The sequence below is a fragment of the Colossoma macropomum genome, unplaced genomic scaffold (genome assembly GCF_904425465.1).
Source record: "Colossoma macropomum unplaced genomic scaffold, Colossoma_macropomum, whole genome shotgun sequence".
NCBI lineage: Eukaryota > Metazoa > Chordata > Actinopteri > Characiformes > Serrasalmidae > Colossoma > Colossoma macropomum.
In genome coordinates this window covers 53,492,902-53,519,501 of record NW_023494792.1, presented here as the reverse complement: position 1 = coordinate 53,519,501, position 26,600 = coordinate 53,492,902, and the positions used below count along the sequence as shown (strand labels likewise).

General features: G+C 38.4%; 1 protein-coding gene across 1 annotated transcript in view; it reads left to right on the top strand.

Moving 5' to 3' along the window:
* LOC118812521 (ankyrin repeat and BTB/POZ domain-containing protein BTBD11-A) overlaps window positions 1-26,600 on the top strand; it is a 265,349-nt gene that overhangs the window by 201,610 nt on the left and 37,139 nt on the right. Inside the window, exons 3-4 of the mRNA XM_036577596.1 lie at window positions 13,182-13,389; window positions 23,939-24,091. Of these exons, the coding sequence (XP_036433489.1) occupies window positions 13,182-13,389; window positions 23,939-24,091 (361 nt within the window). The remainder of the gene's footprint in view (window positions 1-13,181; window positions 13,390-23,938; window positions 24,092-26,600) is intronic.

The following is a 26,600-nucleotide window of genomic DNA, read 5'->3' as shown; positions in this document are numbered from 1 at the left end:
AAAGAGATGCAGAGGGAGCTGGACTGATCCTAACGAGTGTCATGAGAATTGATGTGCACGGCTGCTCAGTTACTGCAGTAGTTAAAAATTAGTGCCTGTCCATTCATGCCCCCAAAGTATGGGGGCAATGATAGGCTATAACTACCACATTAACAAGAAGTTTGATAGACTCCAGGGTCAAGGGAGGCAATACAGCAGGCCAAAAAGATGTAAATCCGCCACACAGAGGCCGATAGATAGGGCAGTGAGAAGCTGAAGCAAAGATGCTGAAAGCAGCAGAGTGGGAAGTCCAGGAATAAGATTAGGTGACAAGAAAACAGGTTGAGTAAGGAATGGTTTGGTATGAAAAGTGATGTGGTTGGGCTGAAGAGGGCATTAGGAAAGGATGAAGAAGGGATTGGGATGGGATGAAGAAGGGATTGGAATGGGATAAGGAGGGGATTGGAATGGGATGAGGGGTGAGAGGTTGAGATTACAGTAGTAAGGGTCAGGACTGAAAATTGTTGAATGTAGCAGGAGTGTTAGAGCATTGCAGCACTGAAACCAGACCACCAGTGACATCTTAAAGGCTTGTTGTCAGTGGGGTTGATGTTGGCATACTGTTGTGGTGATATGATTGGGTCAAACTATTGCAAAGTAAAACTGGCAGACCTGAACTTATGTCTCAGTCCAGTCTGTTATGCCAGGAGGGTGCCTCAAAGAGGGCACTAAGAGTTTACAAACCAGGGCAACTGTAACAGGAGCTCCAAACTGGAGGCTGGGGAAACTAGCAAAGTGTTATAGCAAGGCTTAGAACAAGTTCAGGGCTGAGTATTTTTGGTTGATGGACTATACTCAGTTTTGCAGTGACCCTGAGTTGTTGGCATGGTAGTAACATGTTAGGGTGTGTTGTGTTGGTATGAGTGGATCAGACACAGCAGTGTTTCTGGAGTTTTTAAACACTATGTACACCCACTGTCCACTTTATTAGACACGCCTACCTTGTTCCACCTTGCAGATGTGAAGTAGTTTATGTTTATGTTTATGCCATTCTCTAGTTGTCTAGCTGCCATGTCTGATCCACTTCTACCAAAACACAATAATATATTACTACCATGTCAGTGTCACACTCAAACAATATCTACTCAGCGGTGGTCCTACGGGGTCCTTACCACTGATGAATGGTGTAAATAGGGGCTTACAAATGCAGAGAAACGGACTTCACTACTCTGTAATTGCAGACAACTAGAAAGTGCACCTATATAATGAGTGGACCTGATAATGTGTGTAGATACAAGCTACCCTTATCAAGCGTAGCTGTGAGGGTTTATAGCGAATAGAGACTTTCAGGTGTGGTCTTTCTCTCAGACCTCTGTTATATCATAACTCCTTTATACAGTGGAAAACCCTGAATATCCGGTCTCCTGGCTCACAAGCTGCTGAAGGGATGGGCTCACAAGGGCGCCCCTCTGGTGTCATATTCGACGGGGGTGTGATCTGTTTCCCATAATTACACCTACTATTACTGCGACTTGCACGGGGAGAGAGAGAGAGAGGGAGATCCACCGAGTCATTCCTGGTGATTAATGTAGGTATGCAGAGAGAGGCCGCCGGGGAACGTGTGGAGCGTAATTATTGCAAAGTGTCGAGGAGCGAGAATACTTTACGCCACCCCACCCCCAAAACGACACCAGCCACAAGAACAATTAAAGTTAGAAAAGGCCATGTTGGGAATCTATCATTTAGCCTGGCTGGTCCTCCAGTGTGAGGGGAGATGGCAGTGGGGAGGAAGATTTGTGGAACTGTAATTGGAGCAATTTGAAGGATGAATCATGGCCAAAAAGCTGGCCTCCTTTCAGAGAAAAGCTCTGAGATCTCCTCTGAAAGAGGGTGAACTCTAACAACTAATGTCTTAGAAGACAATGAATGAAATGCATTTTTCCTATTTATAACTGTACATTTCTGGCACCCAGTGCACTATTGGCCTAATGTATTAAGTCTTTTGTGCCAGTTTTAGACTCAATTTGGACTCGTTTGGCCCATGTAGTATATATGAAACAAGCATAATCTTGCAGTTTATGGGCCATGTGCATGGAAAAATGCAAAATGCGTATGTATATCATGTGAGAGGAGATTTAACAATGGCAGCAGTCATACCAGTCATACTGGACAAAAGTTTGAGCCCTGAATATGAGCTGAAAGGATATGTAGCAGCAAAATGACATCATTTTAACTCTCAGTATTTAAACATGTATGCAAAGACAGCACAAATTGTGCCGCAATATGCACTCATAGTCTGTGTTATTGTTTCACAAATTGTATTTTCTTAGCTGGAGTACTATTACACCCCTGTGGAATGCTTTAGTAGGACAGAACTTCATTTATTAACACTAGTATTTCTTCATAACTTTGATTTTCTCCTTTTTCTTATGCTTGTTGAATGTTTCAGGATTGTGTTGCACATTTTAAACTCTGTACCTTAGAAAGGTGCAGTTTATAGGTGGTTTTACAAGTGGTTTACTTGATTAACTGCAACCTAAACAATAAACTGAATATTAATTTCAAATGCATTGAGGTTGCATATTGTAGCTGCATGAAGGCACATATAAGTGGCCTTATGGTTTTGTGTGGTGGTAGCTCAGAGCTAGCTTCACAGCCCAGTCCTAATGCTTTAGGGTGCTTGAACAAGGCTCTTATCTCCCCACTACTCTGTAAAGTACCCCTGCTGTCCTCTACGTGTTTCTCTTAATGAACAATTTGTCACTATGCACGTTACAATTGCACTCTTAATTTAGATCTATTCTGTTGTTCTTGGAAAGCAGGGAATTTGAAGGTCATTGGTCTTATGTGTAAATGAGCATTCAGTGGTATGGATCTTGTGTTTAGACACTTAAGCCTCTTTAACATAATGAAATTTAGTCACCACTTCTGTTACTGGCAATCCAGAAATTCGTACACTACATAGCCAAGTGTTTGTGGACACTCAATTTCTTCTAATTAGTAGGTTTGCCTGTTGTAGGCACACTCATTGCTAACAGGTGTATAAAATCAAGAATGCAGTCATGCAATATCCACAGACAAACACTGGGAGTAGAATAGATCATACCTAAAAGCCCTGTTAGTGATGCACGTTGTTAAGTATTATGAGTGAACAGCACTTACAATGCTTAAAAATGTCCATCGTTTAGCTCAGCCATGAAGTAGTAAGCCACACAGTCTTGTGGAACCAGACTGCAGAGTGCTCAAGCATGTAGCACGCAAGATCACCTATTCTTCATTACCTCCTACTGAACTCCAAATACTGGAAGCATAATCGGCACAAGAACTGCTTGTCGGGAGCTTCATACAAACCTAAGATCACCATGCACAATGCAGAGTGTTGGCATGAGTGGTTTAAGGCACACTGAGATTGGACTCTTGAACAGTACAAACTCGGTGTCTGGAGTGATGAATCACTCTTCTTATTTGGCAATCTGATGTATGTATCTGGGTTTGGTGGATGCAGGAGAATGCTGCCTGCTTAAGTGCACTATATTGGAAGTGTGAAGTTTGGTGGAAGAGGTATAATGGTCTGGTGCTGTTTGTCATGGTTTGAGCAGGACCCCTTAGTTCCAGTGAAGGGAATCTTGGTGCTACTGTGTAAAGTGATGTTATAGAAAACTGTGTCCAACAGTGCCCCCATACACACAGCAAGGTCCATAAAGAAATGATATGCTGAGTTTGGTCAGGAAGAAATTGACTTGTGTGCGCATAGTCCTGACCTCAACCACATCCAACACCGCAGGGATGATTTGGAATGTTGACTGCAAGCAATATACCACCCAATATCAGTGCCCGACTTCACTAATGCTCCCATGGATGAATAGAAGCAAATCTCCACAGCCATGTTCCAAAAGTTTAGAAAGCAAACAAGGGACCAACTCCAGGTTAATATCCTTGGTTTTGAAATAAGATGTTCACAAAGCATATAAGGATGTGATTTTTGTGTGTCTACATACTTTTGGCCATGTAGAGTAATTCTTTCCTCGCAGTACAGCTTGAAATGTTTTCTAGCTTGTCTGGCATGACCATAAGGGTTGTTTCTTAGGTTGCTGTGTTTGTTCCCAGAGAAAAGGTCATTGATTTTCAGCTGACCCCTGCAGGAGTAATGAGTTCAGGGTCTGACACTACACTGGTCCTGCAGGGCTGTTTTGACACCCACCAATGTGCAGGCTGTTCCACTGTGCTTCCTTCAGTCAAATATCCTGTAGGGCCCACACAGGAGTGATCATGTATAACTGTGGACCAATTCCAATATGACATTTGAGGAACAAATTGGATTAAGATATACAATCAGAACAAAGTTTGAGTTAGCTGTCAATCAGACTGGAATGAAGATAAAATGAACTTTGATTACCCTTTAGAAACTATTTTTTTTTCCACAGTAGAAATTCTCAGCTTTGTATGTGTGTGCTTGAGGGCTGGAAGTGGAGTTTTGGAAATGAATGGATGGTTTCTTATTGTGCACTCAAAGAATCAAGCATGGACGTTTGAATAACAGCAACAGACTTTACACTCCAGCCTGGTACACTGCTGCTTACTCTTTTTATTTGCTCCTTGCTGTAGCTTGAAGTCAATGGCATTTCAGCGTAAAGCAGAATTTACAACTCCAGGCATGCCATCATGTGAAAATCCAATCTTTCCTCAAGCTTGCTGAGGGAGTTTGTTGCAGTACAAATAATGTACCATATTGAAAACAATATATTCTATTTATGTTTTAGAATATATTGATTACATATTGGCATAGTTCAAAACTGTATCCAGGTACAGATTACTGATTACCTGTTAAAATTGTACTTGTAACGTAATCTAAATAATAATTACACTCACCTAGCATTTTATTAGGAACACTACACTAATACTGGATAGGGCCTCCCTTTGTTCTCAGAACAGCCTCAGTTGTTCATGGCATGGATTCCACAAGATGGAAACATTCTTTTGATATTCTGGTCCCTGTTGACATGATTGCTTCATGCAATTCATGCAGATTTTCAGATGCACTTTCATGCCGTTCTACCACATCCCAAAAGTGTTCACTTGGATCCAGATCTGGTGAGTGGGAACACTACTAAAGGACCTTGAATTAATTCGTGAAATCAGTTTGAGGTAATATTTGCTTTGTGACATGTTGCATCATCATGCTGGAAGTGGGGCTTAGAAGATGGCTAAATTGCGGCCATGAAGGGACATACATGGTCAGCAACAATACTCAAATAGGGTGGGGAAGTCCAGCAAAGATTGATTGGTATTAACAGGTCCAAAGTGTGCCAAGAAAACATTCTCTACACCATTACGCCACATCCACCAGCCTGAAATGTTGACACAAGGTAGGTTTGGTCCATCCTGTCAAGCGCTAATCCTGACCCTACCATCTATGTGCCTGCACAGAAATTGAGATTTATCAGACCAGGCTACATTTTTCCAGTCTTCACCTGTCCAGTTTTGGTGAGCCTGTGTTCACTGCAGCCTCAACTTTCTGTTCTTGGCCGACAGAACCAATCATTAGATGATAATTGCATGAATGAGTAGGTGTACAGGTGTTCCTATTAAAGTGCTCAGTGATGTAATCTGATCTTCTTTGTTTTACTTTTGAATAAGTCATGTAATAAGATAAAAACAAGTTAAAACAAATGTATCAACATGTCTTTAAACAGGAGAACTGTAATGTTTTATGGAAAAAAGTGATTGAGAGGTTAAACTGGGATTTCAAAGATAGGGAACCACCATGGGTGTCTTTTTCATGGGTGTCAATAATGAAGGAACAATGTTGTTCAATTTATGAGGAGTTCTCTGCACAGATATGATGAACATGTAACTTGTAAGGTCTGTTTCTGTTTCAATTCATTGACTTGGCTGTTTTTGCATCAAAAGTATATCAAAATATTACCTCATTGTTTTCTGACAAGCCTAGCAAACTAGCAAAATGAACTGTTCCAAACAATGCCACCTATCTGTATTGTTGGAGCAGTTACAGCTATTGTCAGAAATGACAATATAGTTTATACAGAATAATGGTGAAATAGATCACCTTAGTGTAACACTATGCTGCCAGGTGTTCAATGCCATTCAAACAAATTTAGAAAGATGCTTCCCAAACTGATGGGAACCCCAGCCTTCCTACCTGACTTAACTAAATTTGAGTACATTTAACAACAATCAGTTGCCAGAATAGTGGGTTAAACACCGTAATTTAGTAATAGAAACATTTCATGCAGGTTTACTGTGTAAACAAATATTTTTACAAAAAAGTTTTGTTATGCAACCAAAACACTTAACTTTTATCACTGCACCATGAAAAGTGTGTTTATTATATGTGGCATGACACCATGACCACTTACGTCATGGGCTGGAGGTTAGGGAACCAGCCCTGTGACCGGAATGTCGCCAGTTCAATCCCCTGAGCCAACAGTATGTGACTGAAGTGCTCTTGATCAAGGCATCTAACCGCAAACTGCTCCCCAGGCGCCGTGGATAGGGCTGCACACCGCTCGGGGCAAGAGGTGAAATTTCCCCGTTATGGACTAATAAGGGTCGCTTTAACTGTTAAGACAGCAAGGAATATTATTGGCATAGCTACCAAAATAGCACAAATACTTATTTCACTCTCTGCATATGGGCCTCTCAGAGTACCATTAAAGACTGTAGCTATCACTCAAGCCTTTTCTCTCTTCTTCCCTCTAAAAAAACGCTGCCGCATCATTAAATCTCATACCACACATTTTAGTAAGAGCTCTTTTCCTCAGGCAGTCAGGTTGTTGAACAACTGAGGTCTTTCATGGATGGAAATTGTAATAAGTGATGTGATTGTGCGTTTGTGTGTTATAAAGGCCCTTATTCAGCAAAGTGCAAAAAAGAGCACACATTTAACCACCTTTGATAACATATGAACTTCTCTTTGTCTGATTGATCAACTTTTTGTGTAACATGGAAACAAGTGGAGATTTGAGCACAAATGATGGATCTTGAGATCAAGTCATTAACATGTCGTTTATATGAAGCATGTCCTAATTCAAACAGATGTTTCAGTAGGAAGCCAATAAAAAGTCAGTATTTAGCACCTTATGAGCCAATGGCTGTGCTTGTAGGTGGAGATTGAAGTCACTGCTTCTCTTACTGACTTTATAGTGATAAAATTATGGCAACTGGAAAGAATAAAATGGGAAATAAACAAAATGACTTTGTTTTTTTAAGATAATAGAATGATGTGATTGTGATTATTTTCCTAAAATAACATATTTAAACATTGTATTATTGCACAGTGTAACATGTCTTTAAATAGAACATGGAATAATTGCGGATTTTGTTTAAATCAATGTGTATGTAGAATAAGTACCTCCTCTTTTGCACTGGATTGCCAGGTGCACAAATCATCATTATTATTATTATTATTATTATTGTTATTTTCTAGTTTTATTATTGAGATTATAGATGACATTGATAACAATTTTGATTAACTGCAAATCAAGAATTTCTGTTTTCTGGTTGTTAAACTGTTACACTCAAATGTACACACACTGCTACCAGATGTGAGTTTGATTGTATAGATTTGCCTACGATGAAATTGATCAATAACAAAAGTGCTAGTAAAATTTGTGTACACTTATTTTTTGATCAGATTTGACTATGTATCCTTGGTGAATTGTTGATTTGAATCCCTTTGTTGATTTGTTGTGTAATCCTTTACAAAAGTGATTGTCATAGCGATCTTTTGTATTTGTTGCCTTTAATACACATGACAGTAAATATAAACTAGAACTTGAAACTTGGCTAGATACCAAGATGACAGAATAGTTTGGAATTACTTTGTTCTTATTTAAAGCAATTAATTTGGGCTACTTAAAGGTTCTTCTATATCTTCTACTTAAAGGTTTGTTCTATATGCTATAAACAATAACTCCCAGAGCACAATTAATCCCAAGCTCTCGTTCTTTGGTATCAAAAACAAAAGGGTAAAAAGGTGCCTGCTTTCTATTTTTGGAAAGCAGAAGCAGCACGAACAGTTTGACCCCCTCATTAAGGAATGTTTTCACAGATAGCTTGGGCGTCTGTTGCCCAGTTTGAGCTGATTTTGGAAAGGAACGCCACATGTGGCGTAACAGTGGGTAAACCTTTTTACGTTTGTTACAGGTTGAGACACAACTGACTGGTTAGCTTGACTGTTACTATGCCAACCACAGAGACAACAGAGATTTATGGAGTGAGTTTGTGTCATGAAAATTCACAACAGTATTGCATTTTCACTGTCCAAAACATTGTGTTTGGTATACAGGAGGGATTCTAATGTAATTCTGCAAGTAATCACAATTTTTATAAAGTATCTGCAGTCTGTTTACTGTTTTTTTTGTATCTTGATTGTGTAATACTGTTACTTGCATTGCTTTTCTACCCAAGTTTGCATATTGGCTTCAGTGCCCATGGACCAGAGCTGAACAGAAGCTGAAGAGTTTGATGTTGCTTCTGTTTCCATATATGCCATTGAAAGCAAGTGAAGGTTAGCTTGTAGTAGTTGGCAATGCTTGAAAGATTTCCTTGAGTCCATCTGGACAGGTGCAGAGATTTTCCTCCCTCCCTGCTGACCAGTCTTATCTGCATGGTGCAGAGATGTGGATGTTTAAATGTGCATGAAGCCAGGAATGCCAGGAATGTGATATGTGTAAGCCTGACTAAGAATTATTTAATAGCTGTTTGCACAATTTCATGGCATAGATTTCAAGTTGAGCATCCAAGGCAGTTGCTGAAGAACTTGTGACAAGGTATGCAGGGAGATTTTAATCTATATAGGCACAGGCTGTTAAGACGTGTGCTATCAAAGTCTTCTGAGTTCTCTCAAAATTGAAACGGAAGACACATTGCTGATAAGATCACATCTTCCAATAAATGCAGTGCACAATGTTGTAGCATTCTGCTGTTTGTACGTAGTGTCTGTGTGCAGGGCTGGGATGTAAAGGTGACAGAGTACAAGTATTGTGAATACATACTCAGAATACAGAAATGAAGTATCTGTATTCAGTCCATGTAATGTTTTGTAAAGGCAGTATTCAGAATACACTCACTACAGTTTTAGGAAAATGCTTTTAGAATCTTTTCTCACTGAATAAAAAAACATACAGCCAACTCCATCAATGCTTTATGGACTATTTTAAAATCAACACACTGCGTGTATCAAACACAGTTTAGATGGAACTGAACAGAAGTCTTCTTTACAAATACTGAAGTTCCTGCTAAAGACTGAGTAGACTGATAAATTAACACAAAGAGCCAGTTATTTATCTCAGTGTTACTAAACTCTTTTGAGGGATAATTGAACTGAACAGTTTCCTCAGTAGTGGACATGTTCATGAGTGATAAGTGTGATGTTAAAGGGTTCATACCTTGCATATTTCTTGTATTTTATTTTCCCCTGACCTCCATTTGTGACGTGTGGCTGTATACAGGCTATTTTTGTTGCTGTTCCTTTAGGATTGATATCAGTACATGAGCTCTGTTCTGATTGGCTGGCCTGTGCCAGAGTCACATTTTTAGACTTTTAATTGACATGAAATGTAGACCTTTTACTTTGAATGACCCTTTACCTTAATTTTGTTAATTTTATTAAAACAAAAGATTGAACATTCCATTTAGTCACTAACAAAACAATCATAACACTACCCAAACTTTACTAAATATTTCGGTAGTGACCGTAAATACGATCAAAATTTTAATGAGGTCCATTTTGAAGAACAGTGACCACTATATTGAATAAACTACTATGTCTTACACCAACTGACCATTTCTCCTTTAGATTTTTTTTATTTAAAAAAATGATTTGACTCCAGTTAAACTGTTACGTTTGATTTAATTATTTAGTTATTTATTTGCCCATTTATTTTCAGCCAAAAATATATATACACTAGATCACCTTGTAGTTTTACATTTTTATTTCTGTTTTACTTCATTATAGTTTCACAGTTTTATTTTATTTATTCTCTCTCTCTTCCACTTATTACTGATAGTAGGCTATTCATTCAGTTATACATAATACATAACCTATAGATTTCTCAATTATGTTACATGATACTGTGTCATCAGTGTTCTAGATAACAGTGAACTCTCTCATGCTGGTTGACGTATGAGTAGGTAACCCAATAAAACAGCTTTGAATACCATTAATTTCTTATTTGATCAGTAATGTAGCCAACTACTGAGGTTATAACTTAAACTGAGCAGCTACTGCAGCTAGACTAAGGCATGCACATTGCGAGTGATCCATTTAAAAACGAATGATGCCTCAGTTATAAATTTACATAATTTGTTACCTAACCTTTATATCATAGCAGTGTCATATGTTAGCCTATAGCAGAGCTCAGTAATAGGCAGACCGCGGCCCGAGTTCGGACCCAGACGCCATCCTATGCGGACCTGGACCTATAACCGATAAACTATAGAGAATTATTTAATTTCGACAGGGTGGTCCTATTTTAATCGGCATAACTTTTCTAGCCTTTATGGTACCGCTTTAGTGGCCCGGGAAACTCACAGACCAGTCGCGTGCATTTTAAATGTCACGTGACACTACTCAGCCAGTCAGATCCGTGCATTGCGATGCACGCTGAGACTCGAGTAAGTGATGCACACACAGGGGAGGGACGAGGCGAGAAACAGCAGTCAGAGGAGAAAGTGAGTCAGAGGGAGGTTATTTCACAAAAAAGAAAACTGACAATAAATGTTGTTGAAATATTACTGAATTGTACTTTATTTGATTTGATATTCAGTTGTTGACTACATACGATGTTGATATACCTACTAGGCTACTTCAGTATACAGTATATGGCACTGAATCATGATGCAGGTTAGACATTATGATGGCCTGGACCTTTGCTTGAGAAAATTTTCTCCAACTGGACCTTATTGAATTTTAATTAAATGCCCCTGGCCTATAGTATGTGTGCTGCATACCTGTACATCTCAAGAAGTCAAAGTTACTTTAGGAAGTTTTAGCATGTCGGACAGAGATAAACACAGTGGACGGTTAAGTCTGTGGCCAAACCATAGCTGCTCTGAGGTCATCTGAGACCCAGTCACTGCTGATTGGATCGTCTTGTCTCTTTTTCCACATTAAATGTCATAAAACTTACATTTGCACTGCCAAGCAGTAACAGTGACAAACAGTGAGAAAATTGCAATTGCCAAGTTTTTCCACATGTACCTTCTAAATATATTCTGAAGACATTCTGAATACGATACATTTTATGTATTGTAATGGAATTTTACTGATTACATTTTGGAAAATTTATTCAGTATTCAGCCATTAAAACTTTTTAAATGTATCTTGCCTTTGGGTGTGAAACTATTCTGGGTGTGTGTGAATGCGCAGAACACTGATGTTACCAAAAAAAACAAAAAGTGTTTACTTGGCCCTCCAGACACATGCTGTGTATATGTGTGTGTGTGTTCCCTCAGCTCATTGACTTTACTTTCATCCATCTTACTGCATAGATTTCCCAAAGAACTAATTTCAGTTTTTTTGTCCTCACTCAATGCGCCAGGATGCTAAGTAAATAAGTTGGTCAATAGAGTTAATAATTTGTGCGTGAAATAGCTCTGCAGATGCATGCTGCAACGGTTTCCCTTCATTTTAGAACAACACAATCTTCCTCAAATCCACCGCAAATAGCCTCATCAATTAAGACTCCGAGGCTTTGAATAGGTCCCAGAAATGCAGTGGAAGACTCAAAGAATGGGGGAGACAAATAAGAGCTGTACATTTTTAATAGCCCTCTGTTTTCCATGGTTGATCAGACCTAAATACTTTATTTTATAGTTTTGCACAAAAGCTGTGGTTCATTTAATGAGGTAGAATGTACTAGAATTTAATGATAATGAAAAGCAGTGAAAAGGTTAGGAAACGCTTTACTTGATCCCATGTAACAATGACATGGCTGTGCCATAAATTTGTCAAGGCAGATATAATATGCTGTCATGAATTGTCATGGCAGATTTCGTTCAGTAATATAACAATGCCATGTTACCATTACCAGTAATTGTCATCAGAGATGTCACAATATTTAATGTCATGTTCAAGTAAAGTGTTACTGAATGTTCCAGTGCATTAGTGTATATGCCATGCGTGTTAGTGTCTGTTTGAGCACTGTAGGGCCGACATGTATCACCTAGTCAGTGCTTGGTGTCAGAGGTTTTATAACACCTCTTTCTGACACAAAGCTACAGCCTTGATGTTGTATGTATGAGTGTACAGTGACCTGCACTGTGGCACTATTCTATTCTAAGAGGGTCCATCAAAGGGCTGACTCCATGGCATGATGTCCAGGAGCAACTTTAGATGTCAGTTTATTCCACCAAGGTGCTTTTTGAGGTGCTATTGGGGATCTTTTCTGCCAACTGCTATCAGGCGCCACCTCTTCTCGGCCAGCTACTATGTTCCTAGCTTATCAGAACAAACAATAGGACTGAGTTCCTATCAAATCTAAACTACACTTGTGTAGTAGGCACCAACTACACTTTATTTAGACAACCCTGCTATCTTGTTTAAATGTCGAATGCAGTTTATCTATAACTATGTCCTAGCTTTCCTAGTTAGAACCCAACTCACTAAGAACCCAAAGAGGACCAAATTAGCCACTTAAACCTTTAACCAATTTTTCATTTTTCAACTCAGCTGAACATTATCTGTGTTGCTGCTGGGGAGGAAACTTTCTTGTTTTGTGCACTGTGCTAATAGTTGCATTTTTTGCTTCTTAATGAAGTGATTTAACTATTTTAATGTAAAAGAAAACACTTTTTCAGATTTCTTACTTTTTCGCAGTTGTCTTTTTCTCAGTACATTCATTTTTTTTTTGGATGCATAGAAGAACAGCCCACCAGGAATTGGTGTAGTGGTGTAGTACTGATGACCAGTCTGTCCCTGACAATAAGCCACATCCTACACACCACTGAATTTTTCAGTGAGATTTTATTGTCCTCTGCACTTTGTCCTGTTTTTGCACAGGTATCTTGCACTGTGTATATGTGTAAGTATCTCTATGCGTAAATAATAAGTGTACACACTGCCCAGTGTTGATCTGCTGGTGTACCCAAATAAATCCCTCAGAGATCAATAAGTAAATAATTGTATATCTGCAGTATATATCTTTATGTATCTATAAACTACCATGTCGCCCCTGCAGGTGACCTGGTGTCCCGTGCCATGCACCACCTCCAGCCTCTCCACATCAAGAACCCCAGCAATGGAACACCGGTTCACCAGAACCGCAGCGGAAGCATCCACTGGGAACCAGAGGCTCTCTACACACTCTGCTACTTTATGCACTGCCCCCAGATTGAGTGGGAGAACCCCAATGTGGAGCCCCCGAAGGTCGCCTTACACACAGAAAGGTGGGAGCAATTACGCTGCAGAGAATCCCAGTGATTATTTAAGATGGAGTTCGATTTCAGAGCTGAGTCTGAGGTTAGAGAAAGAGGTCATCAGTGGAGAATACTTCTTCATAAATCATAATGTAGACTGAATGGAAGCTGCCCCAAATCACATAGTTGCTCAAGGCTGCTTTCGATTGCCCGGAGGCTGTTTTAGCAGGTCGTGTGGACAGCTGGAGGGTAGCAGTGGAATTCAAGGAGGAGGCAGATAATTAAGATGTTACTGAGGCCAGAGTCACAAAAGCTTTCCAAAGAAATAAACTAATAAGGAATCTTAAGACAAACACTGAGAGGTTCATAAGAAGGTTCCTGAATAAGAGTGCAGCTCTTCAGGAAATAAAAAGCTCTCAGATATTCTCTTAGGAAACTCTTAATCTTGTCATTGTCTGTCATTGTCTCATTAGTCTCAATGGCAGTGTCTGAACTATCAGTACCAGGTCTAGTTTTAGAGACATACCTTTCAGTCTGAGACAAGTGTGAGGCTATTGTAAGGTTTAGAAAAAAATTAAGATAGAGTTAATATGATGATATGTAGTTATCGTGGTTACATCACAGTACTCTGTGAGTATATCATGTATTTCATCAGTACTTCTAAAACACTAAAGGCACTTTCCAAGCATAGAGTTCAGTTTATGTCCAGTTTTTTCTGTGAAAAGTAAAGATGAGTACTTCTTAAAATTAAATGATTTAAATTATAAAAATTTATTTAATTTATCACAAAACACATAAAATGTCTGTATTCATCTTTGATATGGTGATTTTGAGCTGTCCTATCTCACCTACCTTGAACTTCTCTATGAAGTATATTCATTAAAATCTTCAGTAACACAATCATTACAGTAAAACGTGGAACTCATTTTTGGTTTAAATGGTTTTAAAACAATGAATTTAGCAGGCTTTGTTACCAGAGTCAAGAGCCATTAGGTAAAAATACTAATTCAAGAACAAGGCATTTTGTTTAGACAGAAAAAACTCTAAAAGCTTTGAGGTAATATGCATAAATAAACATAATAAACAATGAACTCATTATTAACAGAACTAATAACAGAATAACTGCATGTATCATAAAAAGTCAGACTTTAGACCAGTTATAGAGAGCCTGCAACAACCACCAGTGAATAGCGCATAGTAACAAGCTAATAACAAGAATCACGTAGCTATGTAATCTTATTTTATTCAATTATTTGTACCAGTTGTTGTACCAGTTGCAAAATTTGAGCATAAATACTCAAATCTGAAGTGACTTTTTGGTGCCGTTAGCTATGCTAATCTCGTTCCACTATACTGTCCTTGGTAGCATCAAAGGCTAAGCGTTAGCTTAGTGAACAGACTAAAACATATACATACATCATGGCACAGGTTCAGTATACGCACGTTTAGAGGATGATTGACTGACTGAGGTTGTGTGAGTGATACTGGAGTGACAAAAGACAGAACCTAGTCTGGTCTGTCAGTGTTGAACTAAGTTATTTGTATGCTAAGCTAGCACCAGCGCTAGCATAATGAGCTCTATTTTCTTTCTTTATCACTGTTCAACATTTAGCAATAGCTGCTTAACTTATAGTTTAGCATTTAATTGGTGATGAGTTGAAGATTTCGATTATTCACTTATTTCCTGATTATTAATATTACAGAGGGAGCTTATTTGTTTCTATTGTGCTCTCTCTTATCTGCTCAGTCTGTTTAAACATAGAGGACTGTATTCTATATTTGCCAAAGCTAAAAAGCACAGCGTCCCGAGTGGTGATGGGAAGTGGTGAGGTTTGGAACTGGGAGGCATGGGGCGTTTGCAGAATATGTATAATAGTGCATAGTCATAGATCTTCACATTTAATTCAAATTTAGTGATGCTCTTATGTGAGGATTAGAAGTTTCCTTGGTATAACAATAATACATAAAATATTAAACAATTTAGTATTCAACATTGATTTTTTATTGTTTATATTATGGCTTTTGGGGTAGTTTTTTCTTTTTTTGTTAAAAAATAACATTGTGTCATAATTCCGTGTTAAGTCTGAAGAGAAAAAAACACATTTACGAGAATTTTATTTCTACCCTTTGGTGAGTGCAGCCTCAGGTCCCTAATGATGATGTTTTAGCACAGTGAATGAGCAGCAGAGCCTTCAGCCTCCTGCCGGCGAGCGCTAGAGAGGGGTGCTAATGGAAAGTTTGGGGTATGTTTTCACCCCAGTTTGACAGACCCAGCGGGAACATATCTGGACGGCTGAATTTCGCTCAGATATGTTATAAAAAAGTCCCTGCGAAGACCCCACAAGAGACCCAGGCATTGCATGATAGTAAAGACATACCAGCAAACTGGCTGATTCCCCTGGGTGCAGCTACTCTATTTTCCTCATGGCTTGCTTGGGCTGAGGATAACCCATCCCGGAGAGAGTAGGGGAGAGAACGAGAGAGAAAAAAGGAGAGAAAAACTTAGACATACATGAGAGAGGGATTTCGTCTAGGAAAAGCCAAGTGTGAGTCAAGTGAAGACAGGACTGAAAATGAGCAGGGAGCTGCTGATGAGGAAGAAGTGGCTGAAACGATGAGGCGGAAACGGTGAAGTGGTGGTGAGAGTGGAACAAAGTGCAAAAAGAACAAGAAAGAGATTAGAAACGAATGAAGAGAGACAGAAATAGAGAGCCATAGAGAGGTTAGCCAGGCGGCTAGGCTCAGCATAGCCTATCAGACAGCGGTTGGTTGAGCCTTGGTTGATGTACTCAGTGACATTTCTTCTTCATCCTCTCCCAGAGGTCCCACGGTCTCCCAGAGTCTCTCCTTCCTGTCTCTGTCACTTGTCATGTCTCTATCACTCTAAGTCACACTCTTCTCTCTTGATGCAATCAGCTGAAGTACTTGTGTGTTGAACTTCAGCTTTCTCTCGCCGAGTGGAAGAGTTTGTCTAAAGTTTCTGAAAGTTTGGAGCAGATTCAGATGACATTTTTTATGCTTTTCGAAAGATGTGATGCCATAACAGTTTGAGATCTCAACATTTCTTCAGTAAACACTTACTGTTGTAGCCTTATGACGCAGGCCTCTTAGTGGTGTAGATGCTTTATGAGGAACTCTTTACATTAGCTTAAGTTATTAACCTTTTCCACAGTAGTCATAACATGACATTCCCACCAGTTTTGGAGCTGAACTACATACTTAATATTTTTCTGAATACCGTTGAAGGAATATATTTTCACAGAAATGTGTATGATTGGCAAAACAGAAGGGAACAAAATTTTCTTCTTCATTGGTGAGCGAAGTCAACATTTAGAAAAATATTTATGTGTTATTATTACCGTTCCCCAGAGTTACAGATTTTTAATGTCAAGAAAGCTGTAGTTGTGCTGTCCGTTTTATCTTGGCATGGTTGTCTTTGAGTAGATGGTGAATGGCAGGTTCTCAACAAACAATAGCCTAGTTAGCGGTGTATTAGTCAAATGGCAGGTTCTCAACAAACAGTAGCCTAGTTAGCGGTGTATTAGTCAAAATTCAAGATATTGAACCTCTAGTGGCTAACTAGGAGAATTACAACAACACTGAAATATGTTTTTTAATTTTTTGCATCCACCTCCCATTCCCTCCCATTAACACTTGGTGTTGATCACTAGAAAATTCAACCACTTGATTACGAAATTACAAGCCTCTAAACACTTGTCATTTGGTTCATACTGATTTGTTGCTGTGAATATAATCAAGCGTGTCTTTGCTTTACGATTTTTCTTTGTAACTAGCTCCAATAAGTTTTTTCACCGAACCATCAGTACCAGGAGAAATGTTGGCTCTACAGCAACATTTAAGGTGGAACAGAAAATTTGAATTATTTCTAGTCTAGTTAGCTTCATTACCTGCACTGTAATTTGATGCAAATGAATATGGTTACAAAAATCTCTATGAAGGTGGTTCATCCAAAGCATTACTTTACCCAACATTCAGTGATAAAGATTTGTTTGCTTGATTCATTGTGTAAAGTCAGCCATTCAAACAGCTTTAAGCATAATGACACTTATTTGTGAAAATGGCATAGGGCCAAATCTGATCATAAAATGAGCAGACACAAATTTCACTGAGAGTTTTGTTATTTCTCAGTTTCGTCTTTGACAAACTAGTACAATAAAACTCACATCTGGTGGAGGTGCGTGTAAATTTGAGCGTAATATCTGAACAGCCTGAAAAGAGCCTCATTTGCAGTTAAATAATCAAATTGTTGTCATAACATCAATAATTCCAGCAATAACAGTAAAAAATAGAAAATAATGATAATTCTAAAAACTTTACACACAGCAATCTTTGCAGTAAAATGTATGTATTTATTTTCTTTTATGTGCACTGTTATAAACAAATACTTCGACTATACGTTCCATTTAACTACTTTTGCTTTATAGTACTGAAATAGAAAACTACCTCCCTATAATACAAAACATAGCTTACTTAGTACAGAACAACCTTATATACTGCAATATTATCACTCAAGCAGCAAATGTTTTATAAAAATAATCACTCTACACAATCACATCACCTTACCTCCTAAAAAGGCTATTGATTTTATTATTTTATTACATTGTAATTTTAACACTACAAAGCTATTTAAGCTCTGGCCAGTAGGGGGAGCAGTGCATCTCTTGCTGGACCCCAAACTTCAGACAATCGTTGGCTCCTGACATGCTGAATACTTTTGTTTATTGGCTCACTGGTAATGCATTTGCATGAATTAGGTCGTGCTTCATGTCAGTTATATGTATATGAGGACAAATTGGCCTGTGCATGTTGCAAATGAGATTTTAAAAAGGTACTTACGCTGATTTCACTATGTTTTCAGTGTTTTCTAGACCTAGCAGTTGGAGATGGGGTGGAGCATTGTGGTGTAGGGGAGGGTCATATTAAATGACTGATAGGAGGTCGGTGTAAACACAGACAAGCCCTCTGCTCCGCCCTGCAGTTTTTCAAATAGGTTTTACAGGCACATAGTACACCTGTGCTGCTGCCATAGCTAAAATAATTACTTTTTATCAGATTCTACTATTTCAAGTTATTTATATTTTTCAAGTTATTTAATCTGATTACAGAGTTACAGGAAAAAAAATATTTTATTTGTTATACTAATTAATAACCTTGTAGATTTCCATTCCACTGGCCGAATGGCCACTAGGGGGCCTTCAGAAAGACTCAACACACTCTTATGCGGGTCTTCCATTGGTAACACATCAAATTTCAAAAGGAAGTAACAATAAAACTGCCAGAGCTGAATCTGCACAATGCTGCATCAGCACCATCCCTGCCGTTGTTGTTGGATGCAGTGTGGCAGTCTTTAAACAAGCCGAGTAGTTCAGACCAGATTCCAGATCATAAACAGCTTATTTAATATGTTAGACTATTTTCTCTTCATTTAAAAATAGATGTTCTGAGAGATCACACTGCTAAAGAAGATCAAATAAAAGACAAATAAAAGACAATAAAGACATAATTAAAGGGGTTAGGCGTGTCACAGTGAAGTATGTAGTATGGCAGCAGTATTCTAGCATTTTAAACAGATCTAGTGAAACCACTGATAATGGAGGCCTATTTTCTGCCCTACATCTGTGAAGTGGAAACTCCCTTTACTTCCTCTGTAATAGACTCGGGGAAGTGCTGTACATTACCAAGTCTGAAAAACACAGCCATATTTCTTTTCCAGTCAGATGGGGCCTCACTCTCTAATTCCAAAGCTGGATGGTTACTGAAACATGTCTCTGGATTCTGACATGCCCTCCATGCACAGGCATTGCTTTAAAGGGTGGGGAGCGCAGTGTTATTCACACGGAAGAGAAGCTGAGGAGGGTTTGTGGTTTGTTTTGGCGGAGCTCAGATACCTGGCAGGCTCTCTTGCGGTGGGTAGGTGTCTAGGGAGGTAAGCTGTTGATTGTACAAAAGCTTAGCTGTAAAAACACAGGTCATAAAAAGCACATTGGATTGAGGACAATGTTGCAGATTTGCTTTGTACCATTTAATGCCTTTGAAATGGTTTTTAAATGTTTCATTGTTCTCCGTGTTTGGGTTACATTAGGCAGCTCTAATGTCTCCATCAGTGCTGACTTTGAGGGGGGGATTTTTGTTTTGGTCCAACACAGCACATGCTTTTAACCACCACTGGGCGTGTACAACATGTGAAACTCAGTGGATCAACATTTTTACAGAGCTTTCTGTGCAGTGAGTGGGCGGATAGTGAAGCAGTTGTGCTCAGGAAAAAAGCAAAGATGAACAAATAGTCTGGCCCATTTAGAACCTGTTTCACACACGCAGAGCTCTGTGTGTGTGTGTGTGTAGTATTTGTTTTTATACACTTTCAGGACAAAAATGTCTTGACTTGGTTTGTTTTAATGTAGAACATCATTATTATTACATATGCAGTACTGTGCAAAAGTCTGAGACCACCCTTTCTTGACTTATTTTCCAGTCAAAAGGGCCATAAAGTTTTTAGGCATCATAAAAAAGCATGAGAATATATATTTAACAGAAAATTACGCAAAAGTTTCTAACACTAAATATCAATAGTATCAAATCTATCACTTTAACTCTTTTATCCTTCCTATCTTAAACCAGCCAGTTGCTGATGTGTCCTTCCAACAAAAGCTGTCAAGATCAAGATCTCACTGACATAATGTTCCCCTTCAAACAGACAAGCAGCTTCCCACACTCACCTCAGCTGCCTCACAAATTCCTTCCTCAAGTGCATCTTAAATGGCTGAGTGGAAGATAGTCCACTTACATAAGGAAGGAGAACATCAAAGAAAAACAAGTGAAAAAAGCAGTTTCCAAAACTGGAGTTCAAAAAAATAAATAAATAAATGGGACTCTGAACAACCATACAAAACCTGGTAGACCACCAAAACTGTCACTGTCAGATAAACAGCACTTAAATCTTTCATCTTTGAGCAAGAGATGAAAATCAAGCTCCACTCTTGTTTTAGATCTGAAAAAATCCACAGGTTTATGTCCATCCGTCCACTGTGAGAAGACAACTCAACGCTGTGAGTCTGAGAGGATGGAGCTGTCTAGAAGCTTTTACTGAAAATTGAAAATGAAATGAAAACAAGAGAAGTTTACACTTTCTGCTCTTCTTCTGACACTGAAAAATGAACGACATACTTAATGGTCTTATATATAATACAGGACAAATATAAATGTCAATACGTATAAATATAGTTAATCACTGTCAGGACGAAATCTCATATCTCCAAAAAAGTAGCAGTCTATAAGTTAGTTACAAGATTGTATTCTAACTCATTTTGCACCACGTCTTTTGGTCAGTTCACTGTAAAATTCTGACACAGTGTAAATGGCAGTTGGCACTTTCAAATTATGCACAAAATTAAAGATGATAAAAATGGAGATGCAAGGTTTTGTTCCAACAGCAACAATATAAAACATGTGGAACACTGGGACCTGACTCTAGGACCTGAAATGATATAAAAACAAACATGTGTGTGTGTGCTTGAGACTAATGTTGCCATCAGCACTGTAAGAACACTGACCTCCAAAAATCCTTGATAAGAATCTTTAGTTATACAAGATAAAATATTCAAGGATGATCCCCCAAAGCTATTATTCAAGGAAAATGTTCAAGAAGCGAAATATTACCTTATTATAATGATAACTAACACTTCAAAATGCGACCTACTGAAGTTCTGAATAGCCTCTGTTTAATTCCTTTCAATCAGAAATCTAAACAACACTAAGGTCAAGTAAAGACATTACAGCATATTTCTCTCACTGACTGCAAACAATGCAATTGAACTGGCATTTGTTCCGTCTCGATGCATTTTCTTTTATTTTCTTTGCTGCAGAGTCATCTGTTGGAAAGAGTGTTGCTAATAAACAGCTTGTATCTGCATCTCTCTCATTCTGACTGAAGACCTCTGACACAGAGGAAAAGCTGCCTCTCATATTCAGCAGATTCTTAGCTATGCTAATTAGAGGCAGCTTAGCGCTGGTAATTAGCAGCAATGGTAATCCCGCAGGAATGTTTACTGTTATCTTTCAGTTCTGCCAGAATCTGCATGCAGATAAAACTGTTGTAAGCTTCTTTTCCAGAGAGCAGCATATGTTTGTCAGAATGAAGGAAAATGATTGAACGAATACTTCTAGGCAAAAAAAACAACAACAAAATTAGGAGTACCTCAGTGTATTACATGCCTGAGCTATCAAAGTGTTTTCTCTGCTCGAATAAAATAAACACAGATTTGAAATGCAGACAGTTTTTCTAATCACTTTCATTAATCCTTAAAAAAGTCCTTAGATATTGCTGTCATTTTCCTGCAATAATTAAATGTAATCTTACAGAATTACAGAATTAATGACATAGTTACACAGTGATTTGGATCATTTTTTAAAGCTGATTTATATTCTGTATTTACAGATTTGAATCTGTTCTTCACTTTTTTCTGTTTGATTTGAAAAATGACGAATGTAAAAGATGTTTTTTTCTTTCTGCAAAACAATCCTGTACCCACAACAGTAACTTTTTTATTGTAACGTGAAACCAGAAAGCAGACGCTTGCGGTTTGAAAACACAAGTGAAGCTTTACTTGTAGAATCAGGTATGTATAGCATGGTCAGAAAACCGGCTTGGGTCAGTTCCAGTAAACACAGCAGAGTAAGAATGGCGACGATAACAAACAAGGGCAAATCCGATCAGAGTCCACAAAACAAGTGATGGGTCAAAACCATGAATTCAACAAACCAGGCAGAAATACAAGAGGCCAAATCCAAAAAACAGAGTCAAAGAAAAAACAGGCAGAAGGTCAATAACACGATAAACACCAGTAAAGAAAACGCTCAGTAGTTTCACAGGGAAAGCAATACCTCACAACTAGTCTTAGCTAAAGCCCGGGCTTATATACTAATCTAATAAGTCATATGACAAATACACAGCTGAAGATAATTAGTACTCAGGTGAACTTGAATGGTGATAGGAGGACGAGGACAGTTCCAGATGTGACTTTGCTGAGGAGTCTGGGAAATGGAGTTCGAGTCTGAATGCAAGAGCGAGAGAAATAGCTCTGCCTCTTGATTCCCCAGTGGATTCTGGAGAATGCAGTTCTTGTCTGTCTGAGGACTGGCAGAATGTGTGACATTTATTATATATTATATTATAAATTAAGAATCAGAATAAAATATCTCTTCTAAGTAGATTTTGTCACTGGCAAAACAAAACCTTACATTTCCTAAAAAGTAATATTCTTAACTTTCATAGTAAGTTAATATAACAAGATTTTATTCTAAGTCATTTTGGTCCATTTCTATTGGTCAGTTTGTCATGAAATCACAGTGAAGGATAAAACAGAGCTTAAAATAAAAAGTTTTGGTACTTCCAATTTATTATTAGGAGCAAAGGGGTCTAGTTTCTCACAAAGCAGCTCGCTTGAATCTTACTATCACGTCTTTGAAGTAAATTGGAGAGATAAAATATTTTGTGTTATTTCCTTGAATGCGCTTTGAACTTTCTGACACAGTGAATGCCCTCACACCAGAAGGCTTCTTGTTTCCGTCATGTCCTCCTGGATCAGCTATAAACCTGTCCAGCCTGAGTTCTTAATGAGAAAACTGCTGAGAAACTTTAAATACTATTGACTTTCAGTCAGCAGCAGCCATGAAGACAGAGAAGTAAATGAGCAGACATGCCATTAGCCAACAAATATGTTTTTGTTAACAAAGAGTTTTCATTTTAGGCTGTTGGAGAACATGTGATGACCAGCCTATTGCATCATATGATAATGTGCATGTTCCCCAGAATTTTACCTGTTTTTCTGGCAAGAACTATATATTTTTTTTTAAATAAGAAACCGGCCTGCTGCTCACAACATGCATTTTTTTACTGCCTGAATAATATATTTTTATCCAATTACCTGATAAAAGGTGGGCTATTAGACCAACTTGCCACATCATCTTCTCAGCTTCTACAGATAGAAGAAATGACTTCTGCTTGGTAACACATGAAAAAACTACAGAGGTGAATTTCTCAAAAATCTGTTCTGAAGACAGTATTCACCATTCAGTATATAGATCACATCATAGTCAAACTTTCCACTAGAGGACATCACAAGGCCTCTTCCACAATTTAAACCCTGCTCAAAGTTGGCAAATGCAACCTATATGACAAATGATGCCTACTGGAATATTTGTTCATGTAGATCTATGTCACTTGTCAAGAAGGGCAAGTAGTTGTCATGTGGCCTTATGAGCACTGTGCTAGCTCGATTACTTAGTAAACTCTCTATTATTTCAGAAATCTCCTCTTCCACTCATATCCTACCACCTTCCAAATTCCAGTTTAATCCCTGGCTGCAATCATAATATGGACTCTGTGTTTCTGTAAGACATATGAGGACAGAAGTACACTAATATGAGACTGACACTCCCCTTAGTAATAGCTTTTTGTTATTGAGTAACATTGTTCTGTATTAAATAACATGATTTGTTATTGAGTAGCACTGAGGCTGAGATGAGCATTTCCAGTGTATTTCTCTGTTTTCTCCTGCAGGCCTTTCATCGTGATGCCTCCACTGATGGAGTGGATTCGGGTAGCTGTAGCCCACACAGAGCACCGGCGCAGTTTCTCCGTCGACAGCGATGACGTCAGACAGGCCGCCAGACTGCTGCTGCCCGGAGTGGACTGTGAGCCACGGCAGCTCAAGTAAGCTGTGAACACATCTGCACAGACATACTACAAACCTGGGTTCAGCTTATGTATGCACACCACACAGTGGCACAACTAGGATATTATGAGCCCCGGTGCCAAAAAATAAATATGGCCCTGATATTAAAATGAGCTCGAGTGAATTTAAAAAATGACTGCTTGGTTGTTTACCTACTTTTGCCTCAGTCGAGTAGTAGATCTAATGTAGGTGAAAGGTTGAAGTATATTGTTAAAATAACTCAGCTACACGCAGGTGGAGAATTGCATAAGTAGCGATATAAGAGGTTCAATAAAGATGTTAGGGGGCCACTTGCCAGAGCAAAATCCCCCACTGTGAGTGCTCCACCTGCATTGCTAGTGATAGTAATTACAACTGCATACATATGTAGAAATAGCCATACACATAATCCATACTTAGAATACATGATATATAGCACTGTGTAAAAGTCAGAGACCACCCTCCATTTATTTCAGTTCCTGTCAAAACGGCCATGAAGTACTAGCTATTAATTTTTAGGAGATATTTTTGAGTAGATTAGATATCCACTTGCATAAGGAAGAGGAAAGTCTAAGGAAAATAACTGAAAAAACAGAAGTTTCCAAAATTGGAATAGAAAAAATGATTAAAAGATTTAGAGAAAACAGGACTCTTAATAACCATGCAGGACCTGGTAGACCACCAGAACTGTCCCATCAGACAAACAGTACTTAAGCTTTTATCTTTGAGAGAGAGGAGAAAATCAAGCCCCACTCAAGCCCTCCACAGGTGTTTCTGTCCTTCCTTCCACTATGAGAAGACAACTCAACACTATGGGTTTGAAAGGATGTGTAGCTGTCAAGAAGCTCATACTGAGAAAAGCAAACAGACAAAAAAAGAAGTAAATTTGCAACTCAAGCAAAGAAGCTCCTGGTGTTCTAAGAACAATGGACTGACCACCCCAGAGTCCAGACCTCAACAAGATTGAATGTGTTTGGGATTACGTGGACTTTGAGAAACAGAAAATGCAACTAACAAGTCTGAATTTTGGAAGTGTTGAAGAATACCCATGCAGGAAAAGAATAGAGGCCATAATAAAGAGTGGACACTATATTTGATTTTATATTCAGTTTTTTGAGGCTTCTGTGTGATTTTCTGTTAAATATGTATGTAATAGGTATGTAATAAATTGTGTGTAATTTGTATAATTGCATAATTAAGTCTTGGAAGTATTTTAGAAAGATTCAGGTCTGAGTTGTTCCAATGTTTGGAACAGTTCTGAATTTTCTCATGATGCCAAAATCTCTCCTAGAAGAAAACACAACCTGTGCTTTGTGGTCATCAGTGGTTTCTGCCTTTCCTCTCTGTGATTATGCACTTCATTTATAATCATAGAGAATAATAGCAGAAATCACTGATGACTAAGAAGCACAGGATTGCTTTGGTCGAGTTTGCCAAAAAGCATCCGGATGATAAATCAGTGATCTACAGCAACATCCGTTCTGTTATATCTGATGAAAAGCAATTTCAGCAGTTAGAACACCAGTGGTGGTAAAGGTTCACGGAAGGGAAGCTGAAGCGTAGCACTGGAAAAATCCACTGAATTTTACACCAAACTCACCTGCCAGGACAGGGTCTGAAATTACTGGTTTATATAATAAAACACCAAATACCACGGAGCTGTGCATGGAACTGGAAATTAAAACTCGAGTTAGACTCAAGTCTGAGTCCTGAATTCAAATACTACACTGGCTTTTCACAAACTGGTTGTTTCCTAACTTTCCTTACATTAAAAAAAAAATTAAAAAGATGTTTCCGCAGGGGTTCTTTAGTAAAAAAAAATGATTCTAGGTAGAACCATGAACACTGAAAGAACCCTTTGCGTGATTAAAAGTTTCTTTGCATCGTTAAATCGTTCTTCAGATTGATGGAGAATGTGTTTTATATAGTTTTATATATAGTAACTTTTTGAAATGGGTTCTAGATAACACCAAAGAGGTTCTTCTATTGTCACAAGATAGACATCATGGTCTCACTTTATGTGGATAGTCCACTAAAGTCCCATATAGATTATCTACAGATGTTCAAATTGTTAACAAACTATCTGTTGAAACTCTGTTGATTCTAAACAGTGGTGGGGTTTGGGTTAGGATTTGGATCAGAGTTAGGGCAGGACCAGGGTGAGGGTTGGGTTTAGGTTTTGGGTTGAGGTTAAGTTTAGGGTTAGGATTAGATCTAGGTTTAGAGTTAAAGATAGATATTTAGTTGAATATAATGTAAATAAAGTGACTATAAAGCATCTAAAGTGGACTATCCAAATAAAGTGTTACTGACATTGTAACAGTAGAAGAACCCTTTCTGGTGCTATATAGAACTTTATTCAAAAAGCTTCTATATAGAACCATCTACAGCACAATCTCCATCAATCCGAAGAACCCTTTAATGATGCAAAGAACCATTCAATCACACAAAGGGTTTTTGAGTGTTCATGGTTCTACATAGAACCATTTTATTTACTAAAGAACCCTT